The 9,351-nt window shown below is 37.8% G+C and overlaps 1 protein-coding gene across 2 annotated transcripts; it reads left to right on the forward strand.

Annotated features, from left to right (window-relative positions):
- Positions 1-1,729: 1,729 nt before the first annotated feature.
- LOC128865888 (2-amino-3-ketobutyrate coenzyme A ligase, mitochondrial) lies at positions 1,730-8,368 on the forward strand. 2 transcript variants are annotated; one of them, XM_054106279.1, is made up of 5 exons: positions 1,730-1,902; positions 2,763-3,007; positions 7,034-7,343; positions 7,402-7,953; positions 8,021-8,368. In XM_054106279.1, exons 1-5 carry the CDS (start codon positions 1,869-1,871, stop codon positions 8,176-8,178), a joined length of 1,299 nt encoding a protein of 432 aa, XP_053962254.1. In that variant the 5' UTR covers positions 1,730-1,868; the 3' UTR covers positions 8,179-8,368. The 2 variants fall into 2 exon arrangements, with proteins under 2 accessions (XP_053962254.1, XP_053962255.1); XM_054106280.1 differs by lacking the exon at positions 1,730-1,902 and adding an exon at positions 2,590-2,701.
- The last annotated feature ends 983 nt before the right edge of the window (positions 8,369-9,351 follow it).

Below are 9,351 nucleotides of genomic sequence, written 5' to 3' on the forward strand. Positions count from 1 at the left end.
CTGGTTTAGAAAGGACCTTACTATATTACAAGTTTTCAGCATAACAGCTTTTTGTATTTGTGTGTGTGTTTTTTCGTTTATATTTATTGATTTTAGGTTTTGTATGAAAGTGTTGTGTAATATTCCTGTTGCTGAATTAATAATTGGTACTACTTTCACTTCATTTTGTTTCCATATGTTTTTGATTTCTTGCGCTCTATGTATTTTTCAATTTTTTCTGTGTATTTGCTGTGTATGTTAACGTCATTAGGGACATTTATTTCAATAAACTGTGTGGTTTTTTCTTTCTTATCTATTATTGTTATATCTGCTCTATTGCATATTATTGTATTATCAGTGTATATGGTTCTGTCCCAGTATAGTTTAAAGTCTTCGTTTTCTAGTATGGTTTCAGGTGTATATTCATAATATGGTGCTTAAAGTCTTCGTTTTCTAGTATGGTTTCAGGTGTATATTCATAATATGGTGCTGTGTCATTGGTTAAGTGGAGAAATGTGGCTATTTCCTTGTGGATAATTTTGGCTGCTGTATTGTGTCTTTGTGTGTATTTTGTCCCAGCGAGCATTGGGCATCCTGCTGTTTTGTGGTCTATAGTTTCTGTGTATATGTTACATTTACGGCATCTGTCGGATGTGATGGTTGAATCTTTCATTATGTATTTTCTGTAGTTTTTTTGGCTATGATTTGGTCCTGTATCCCAATGATGAATCCTTCTGTTTCTGCTTGTAGATCTCCTTTTCTTAGCCGTATATGTGCTTTGCTGATCTATGTTGACATTTTTAACTATATGTGGATGTTTTCCGTGTATTTGTTTTTGTTTCCATGCTGCTAGGGTTTCTTCTATTGTATTTTTTGGTAGAATACGGCTTTTGTTGTGGAGGTTAAGGGACGTTAGTTCTTTGTCTGCTAGTACTATTGCTTTATGAAGGGATGTGTCTTGGTTGCTGTGCAGCTGATGGATATCAATAAGTCCCCTTCCTTCATTTTTTCTGGGTATTATTATACGCTCTTTACATGAATGTGGGTGGTGTTTATTATGGTTTGTTAATTTCGTTCTTGTGGCTATCTTTAGATTTTCGATATCTGCTGCCAATACTCTATGAACTTCGTGAACTGTTTTTTTTTTTTTCAAAGTATATCTCCGAAATTCAGAAGCGTTTTTCGTAAACTATTCATAATGACTTGCCAAACCTTACTGAACAGAAATTTCAACACAGTTTGTCATTCTCAACAGCCAAACCATAGGTATCGATATCGATAATTCGAGAATATGGAAAATGTGCCTAGACTTGCCTCAGTGTTTTCCCGCATATTATAAAATAAACATCATATTTCATGTCAAAATCAGACCAGATAGAATATTAGGCGCCACATTTTGTGTGGGTGGTGTGCTTACATGTGAACTAATCTTCGCCATATTTCAGACTTATATTTCTATTGGTAAAATACATACGCACACCACATTAAATCAAAATCCGATTACTTTGAACAAATCCGACCACGAGGGTGCAGGCGTGGAAGTAGGCCAATCCTAATCATATTTCGTCTTTTCTAAGTGAAAGTAGGCCATAAACAAATTTTCACTAAAATCGGCAAATGTTTTGTATTATATTTGGCCGTCGCTTGCATGAAGATGCCTCACTGTGCGCCACCGGCCGGCCGGCCATTTGAACGACTGATCAGTCGCTTGATGGTTTATATTTGGTCTCCATTGGTACTGGACTGGCAATGTCGCCGCTCGTTATGGAATCGGCGAATTGACAATGTTTCAGTCAAGAAACGAAAGTAATCGAGGGTGTGTCGCGTAGCAAAGAATTACGTTGAACAAACGTTAAGAAAATAATTTTCAACATTGACGTAGGAGGAAAATGCCGATTTTCTCGAAATACGCGCTGCTAAAAGGTGTGTAATTTTGTTTACAATATAATATTAAAAAAAAATGTGTACACAAAAAATAGGTGTGAAGATATATATAGTATAAGTGTATGTATGTAAGTATTAGGGAGGATTTATTTATTTCTCATAAAACGTATAGAGAAAAATATTTCAAGAAAACCCAATTTCAAGATACTATGGAATACCGGGCAGCTTCTGTAATTGAGCGCGAATAAATTTCATTGAAGAATTTCAAGCAATTACACTTCTATCAATTCACTGACGAGTGAATTTCAATGCAATTGTTTGAAAATTTCAATTTCGATTTCTAGCAATTGCATTGAATTACAGCAGCAGTGAATTACAGAACCTGCCCGAATGTTTTAAAACAACTTCAAAAGTTTCACGAAAGTAGAGCGGAGAAAAAATAAAACTATTTTTATTGTAATTATGTATGTATATACATATTTAAAGTAAAAAAAAAAGTAGTCCGCAGATGCTGTATTCGAACTTACATCATTTTTAACAAAAATACTTTGTAGAAATTACGATTAATTGAATTTTGATAATACATTAATAGAAATATATCTGCCTTTTGCAAGAGAAAGCGACCTGCCCTAATGATTCGTTTAATGTACGTAACATCTCTGTATGTATGTAGTATCTCTGAACATATATGTAGATACATGCATATTAGCATTCCACTACGAATTCTATTTATATGGCTGCCAAGAAGCACAACGAAAAATATTTCCAATAAACAACAGCTGTCAGCAAAAAAAAAAAGAAAATGTTCCTGTGCAAGCGAAATAAATTGCATTTTATAGTATTTTTAATATTATTAATTTGCTTGCACTTTAAGTAATGCCTCTTCATTTCACTTGCAGGCGCTGATAGCCTACTACGCCAGCGTCAACGGTTCTTCGCCTTATCCAATGTGGCCGCCTCAACCGCACGCCCTGCGCTCACTCAATTCCGTGATATTCTCAATACACAAATTACCAACATTAAAGATGCAGGCACCTATAAAATGGAACGCATTATCACCTCTTCACAAAGCACCGAGATCACTGTGGAGGGTACATATAAACGCATTTTGAACTTTTGCGCGAATAATTATCTCGGCTTGGCGGTACGTACAGATACGCTTGTGCTCACGTAATTAAATCACTTTATCTTTTTGCAATATTCGCAATAATTTTCAAGGTAAATTTTTTTCGTAAGTGTTTTATACAAAAGTAACTCATTGTAAAACAAAACCCCTCTAAATTAAAGTGACAATTTTTATAGGAAATTCACAAAAACAATTATTAAAAAAATTTCACAAATATGTTACATTTTTTAAACAGAATCTTTTGAAAACTTTTGGGTGTGCAAATTTGTAGCCAACTCAATTTTAGTGTATTAAAGTGGGAGTTTCAAATATTGAAAAAATTTTGAACCAGAATTTTTCTGGGTATGATTTTTGGCAATTTTTTTTCATACGTTGTTGAGTAATTCTACCGAACAGGTGCTTTAATAATATCGTATGCAACACATTCAATAGGCCATTAAACGGCATACCAAGAAAAATTTTAAAAATTTTTTGCATAGTTGGAAATTTGCATTATATGGTTTTGTTGTACTATGAACTAAATAATGAACTGTTTATAATTTAGCAACGGGGTGTATATTAGAGAAATCTTAGGTATGAATTAATGGAGGGTAGGGCACACTTACTGACACTTACTTGCATATAAATACTGTGGGCAAAAAGTAAGGTGAACTTATTTGTCAAACTTCGCGGGATTAAAATTTCGCTCTAGTTATTTTTTTCATGAGTTCGCAGCACTGTTAGTAACATATGGGCCAACTTTAATGGGAATGTCATTATCAGTAATATATTTACGCTTGTGTTTACCAAACGACCAAGAGTGCATTTTTCGATTTTTACAATGTCTGATTTGATTGAGCAGAGAAGTGCCATCAAATTTTGTTTGCGGAATGAAATTTCGGCTGCGCAAATGTTTAGCATGCAAAAGGCATTTGGTGATTCGACCATGTCGCAGAAAAATGTTTATAAGTCGTACAAAGACTTCAAAGAGGGTCGAGAACGTGTTGATGACTTGGAGCGCTCCGGACGACCATCGACGTCAACAGAAGACCAACACGTCAATAAAGTGAAGGAGTTAGTGCTCAACAATCGTCGGTTGACTGTTAAAAACCTTACTGATATGATCGGAATATCAGAAGTATCTGCGAAAACCGTTTTGAATGACCATTTGGGCCTACGAAAAGTCAAATCTCGTTTGGTACCGAAAACTCTCAATTTCTTGGAAAAGAGTCGTCGCGTTGATGTGTGTGAAACAATGCTTTCAGACTATCAGGACAAGCTCAAATGCATCATTACGCAAGATGAGACTTGGATTTATGCTTACGACCTTGAAGCAACCCACCAATCGTGCTCAAGGCGAGGCCAGACCGAAAAGAGCACGTCAAAGTCGTTCAAAAATAAAGGTCATGATGACAGTTTTTTTCGATTTTCGTGGTGTGGTGCACTATGAATTCCTTCCACCTGGCCAAACTGTTAATAACGAATATTATTTGAGCGTTATGCGTCGTTTACGTGAAGCAATTCGTCTAAAAAGATCAGAATTATGGGCCAACAACTCTTGGTTTCTGCATCACGATAATGCACCGTCTCACATTGCACTCGTTCTTCGTGACCATTTCGCCGAAAATTCCACGCATATCGTTCCGCAATCACCGTATTCGCCTGATTTGGCTCCGTGTGACTTCTGGCTATTCCCAAAACTCAAGAGACTACTCCGGGGAACGCGTTTCGAGTCGATTGAGGAGATAAAAGCTGAATCGAAGAAGGTGCTGATGGCCATACCGGAAATGGACTATTTGGCATATTTCGGGGATTGGAAAAATCCTTGGCATAAGTGTATTTCATCGAGAGGGGATTATTTTGAAGGGGATGAAATTGATTTACAGGAATAAATAAAGATTTTTTATTATACAACCAAATTCACCTTACTTTTTGCCCATAGTATTATATCTTTGAAAGGTTTTCGGCCAAACTTCTTTTGCAAGTTTTCCAAACTTGACATGCCTTACATAGGAGAGTATAGAGGGAGCGACAACCACTACCATCTCAATATTAATGGCGTACATAGGAGAGAAATAAGTACCTAAACTGTGAGGAATCTTTATTGAACTCATACCAGGTTCGTTTTATTCGAACGATAAGTGATTTGCCTACGCATCTGAATGCTCTTCCGAGTGGCTTTAATTTGCCAAGTGGTACAAAAGTTCATTGTAAACTATAGCAGGTAGTAGCCTTCTGCTAAGCAGAAAATATTTAATACTAATAGCAGAATTTCGTACAGTTACCACGACTCAGATTACTTACAACACAATGGTCACTGTGCTGATTGACCAATCAATTGTAATTAATACTAAATTTGTGTTAGTTCTGACAGCGTCATAAATAATTGTTTGCTAAAAAATATTTTGGGATTTGATAAGTACATACACACCGTTTCGCAAGAAGAAAAGCCAAAACTGAGGTTTGGTAGATCTTTTTATGCTGATTTTAGAACGGTATTAGACGGTACCAGCCTTTTCCGTATTTTTTTATAAAAATTTTGTTTCTTCAAAAACTGAAAAAAATATCTATTTGTCTCAAAATAAATTATCTTTCTAATGATGTGCTAAGTTTTGTAAAGGGTCAAATGGTTTTCAGAATACGTAAAATTGACTTTGACCTTTAATATCTGCTCCATTTTTATTGGTTATGAGAATAAGTTTCCGCCCTCGAAAAAGAGGGCTGTCGCTGTTGATACTATTTTTGTGCTCGCTATAGTAATATAGTGGTGATTTGAAGGTGTATATGTAGGTATGTGAGGTCTCGATCGCACTAGTTTGCATTCGCTTGAAGATTCTTTTTTATCTGACGTCAACAATGTCTACGTTCGTCCGGAAAAAACAACATTTGGGAAGTCATGCTTCATCATTACCTTTCGCAGAAAAGTGCAGCTACAACGAGTCGCATATTGCTTAATATTTACGATAATCACGCTCCATCAAATACAACTTGTAAAGAGTAGTTTCGACACTTCCAAAGTGGCAATTTCGGGGTGAGTGATAAAGATCGCGAAGAGGCACCGAAAGAATTCAAAGATACTCCACTACAACAATTATTGGATGAACCCTTGATGATATGTCAAAAGAGTTAGATATTGACAGATCAGCCGTCGGTAAACGTTTGCACGTGATCGGAATGGTCTAGAAAGTAGGTAACTGGGTGTCACATCAATTGAAGGAGAGGGATATCGAGAGACGTTTGGTGAGCTGTGAGATAATTTTTGAATGGCAGTAAAGAAAAGGTTTTCTGCATCGCATCGTCACTGGCGAGGAAAAATGAATTTATTATGATAACCCTAAGCGTCGAAAATGTTGGAGCCTGCCAGATTAACGAGGTCCATCGACAACGAAAAAAAATTATCATGCATCAAAAGTTATGTTGTGCATCTGGTGGGATCAGAAGGGTGTCAGCTATTATGAACTCCTTAAACCATCTGAAAGCATCACTGGCAATTCTTACCGACTGCGCTAATGCGTTTGAATCGAGCTCTCAAAGAAAGGCGGCCAGAATGGGACGGTAGACATGACAAACTGATTATGCTGCATGCCAACGCTAGGGCACACGTTGCTAAATCGTTTCAGAAATATTTAGAAAACTGAGTTGTTAAATTTTGCCCCACCCGCCATATTCCCCAGGCATTGCACCTTCGGATTACCATCTGTTGGAGAGCGGTTCACTTCTTATGAGACCAACGCAAGCTGGCTCGTCAGAGGAATCCGCATGCTGCCTGAAAAATGGAAGCACATACTTCACATAGTGTCAAGCATGATATTATTTAATTACTTTTATAATTCGTAACTTTGGCTAAAAAAGGACGAAAACTTATTCCCATACCCAATAGTTTCCGCAAAAACAGACACATTTTTTTTCATTAACTTTTTTTTAGGGAAACCGTGCGTTTATTCTACTTACTCCAAGCTTTTTAGCACGGATCATATCAACGAAATTACGTTTATTTTAAATTCCTATCTATGAAAGTTTCTTCTGTACATAACCTCACTCCATATATTTTCTAATTCCTCGTAGAACAATCCCGAAGTGGTAAGCTACAGCAAAGAACTGCTGGACAAATATGGTGCCGGTCTGAGCTCGGTACGCTTCATTTGCGGCACACAATCGATACACAAGGAATTGGAAAAGAAGATCGCACAATTCCATGGTCGCGAGGATGCAATTTTATATGCGTCTTGCTTTGACGCAAATGCCGGTATTTTTGAAGCTATCCTCACACCTGACGATGCAGTCTTCTCTGATGAATTAAACCACGCCTCCATCATCGATGGCATACGCTTGTGTAAGGCACAGAAACAACGCTACAAGCATCGTGATGTCGGAGGTAAGGGCGTGAAAAGGTTTGTCCTGTTGCTCAATAATATATTCTCGCATAACCACAGATTTGGAAAAACAACTGCAATCGTCGTCGGCGCGTCTGAAATTGATTGTTACCGATGGCGTCTTCTCAATGGATGGTAACATCGCACCTTTGCCGAAAATCGTCGATCTCGCAGCCAAATATGATGCGCTCGTATTTATAGATGAATGTCATGCGACTGGTTTCTTTGGCGCTACTGGACGCGGTACTGAGGAGTATTATAATCTTTTGGGGCGCGTCGATATTATAAATTCAACATTGGGTAAAGCGCTAGGTGGCGCTGCCGGCGGTTACACAACTGGCCCTAAAGAATTGATCACATTGCTACGTCAGAAATCACGACCTTATCTCTTCTCGAACTCACTGCCTCCGCCAGTGGTGGCGACAGGCATCAAAGTCATGGATATGCTGATGCACTCCGATCAATTGTCACAGCGTGTGCAAAGCAATACAAAGCGTTTTCGTGATGCAATGACAAAGGCCGGATTTACAATCGGTGGTGAAAATCACCCTATTTGTCCGGTGATGTTGGGCGATGCGCGTCTCGCCTCAATTTTCGCCGATCAAATGCTTTGTAAGTAAAATTGAATTAAACAGTTGGCTTGCAAACACTTTTCATTCTCATACTCCTTCACCGACAGCGCGTGGCATTTATGTCATTGGCTTCAGTTATCCGGTGGTACCTAAGGGGAAGGCGCGCATTCGCGTACAAATATCGGCAGCGCACACAACGGACGACGTCGATCATGCAGTGGCAGCCTTCATCGACGTCGGCAAATCGCTCAAGGTTATCAAGTGAAAATGAATGATCCAGATAGGAAACGTAAATAGCTTGAGCGGAGCCTCAGCCGGATGCCATGAGGAGTGGCGGTTTTTTTATATGTGCATTTATTATGTGTAGTGGGTGTAGAGTAGGTGTAGTACCTACCTACGTATTTAGAAATAAAGGAATATAAGTCATTTGATATGCTTAAATTATTTAAGATTAATCAATAAAATTTTAATTTGATTTTACTTTACGAGCCAGCCGTTTTCAGCTGATGGGTAACTTAAAGAAAGCTTGAGGCGAGAACTGAAGTGGATTCCAGAAAATGCGTTTGATAAATATTTTGATGATTGGCATACAGTGTTTTACAGCCAAAATGATACAGTAAAATTTTTAAGCCCAATAATGAGAATAACGGAAAATAAAACACATTTGTGACAAAATTGATTTGCCAGTTGGTAAAAAACCATGTTCTTATTTTAAATATAAAAAAATCAATAACTTTTAATATGCACGATATATTGCATAGTTTTGAAGACTACGTGGCATGGATTTCTTTCTTGTATATTCTGGACTAATTTGTTTTTACGCTTCAAGTATCGCTTTTTTCAGATTTATTATGACTGTCATATTTTCTTATATTTAAAGGATGACGTTAAAATCCGGTAATTGTGCAGAAGTCGTAGCATTTTTCTCGAAGCCTTTCATTTTAACAAAAAACAGTAATTATATCAATAAGTTAATCAATTATATATTCGCCGTTGCTGTTTACAACCACATCCGACCTCTCGACCAATTCGTTGATGCCGCTCCGCCAAACATCGCTTGGTCTGGTGTCAAAGAAGTTGTTGAGCCAGTTTTTAAGGGCCTCTTTGTTATCCAAGGTAAGGCCCTTCATATGGCTTCACAAGGAGCGGAAAAGATGGTAATCGGTTAATGCAAGGTGCGATGAATACGGGGCATGTTGAAGAATCTCTTCGAGTGCGGATTTGACGACTTGCGCAACATGGGGCCTGGCGTTGTCGTGAAGGAGTATGGTTTGACTATACCGATCAGGACTTTTCAGTCGGCAATATAGAGCTCCTTGTTGACCATGGCATTCCTTTCAAGCATTTCCTAGTGTACCATGCCCTCCCAGTCCCACCAAACACATATCATGATCTGCTTTGGAGAAAGATCCGGCTTGACTTTCGACTTTGGCGTATC

The sequence above is a fragment of the Anastrepha ludens genome, chromosome 6 (genome assembly GCF_028408465.1).
Source record: "Anastrepha ludens isolate Willacy chromosome 6, idAnaLude1.1, whole genome shotgun sequence".
NCBI lineage: Eukaryota > Metazoa > Arthropoda > Insecta > Diptera > Tephritidae > Anastrepha > Anastrepha ludens.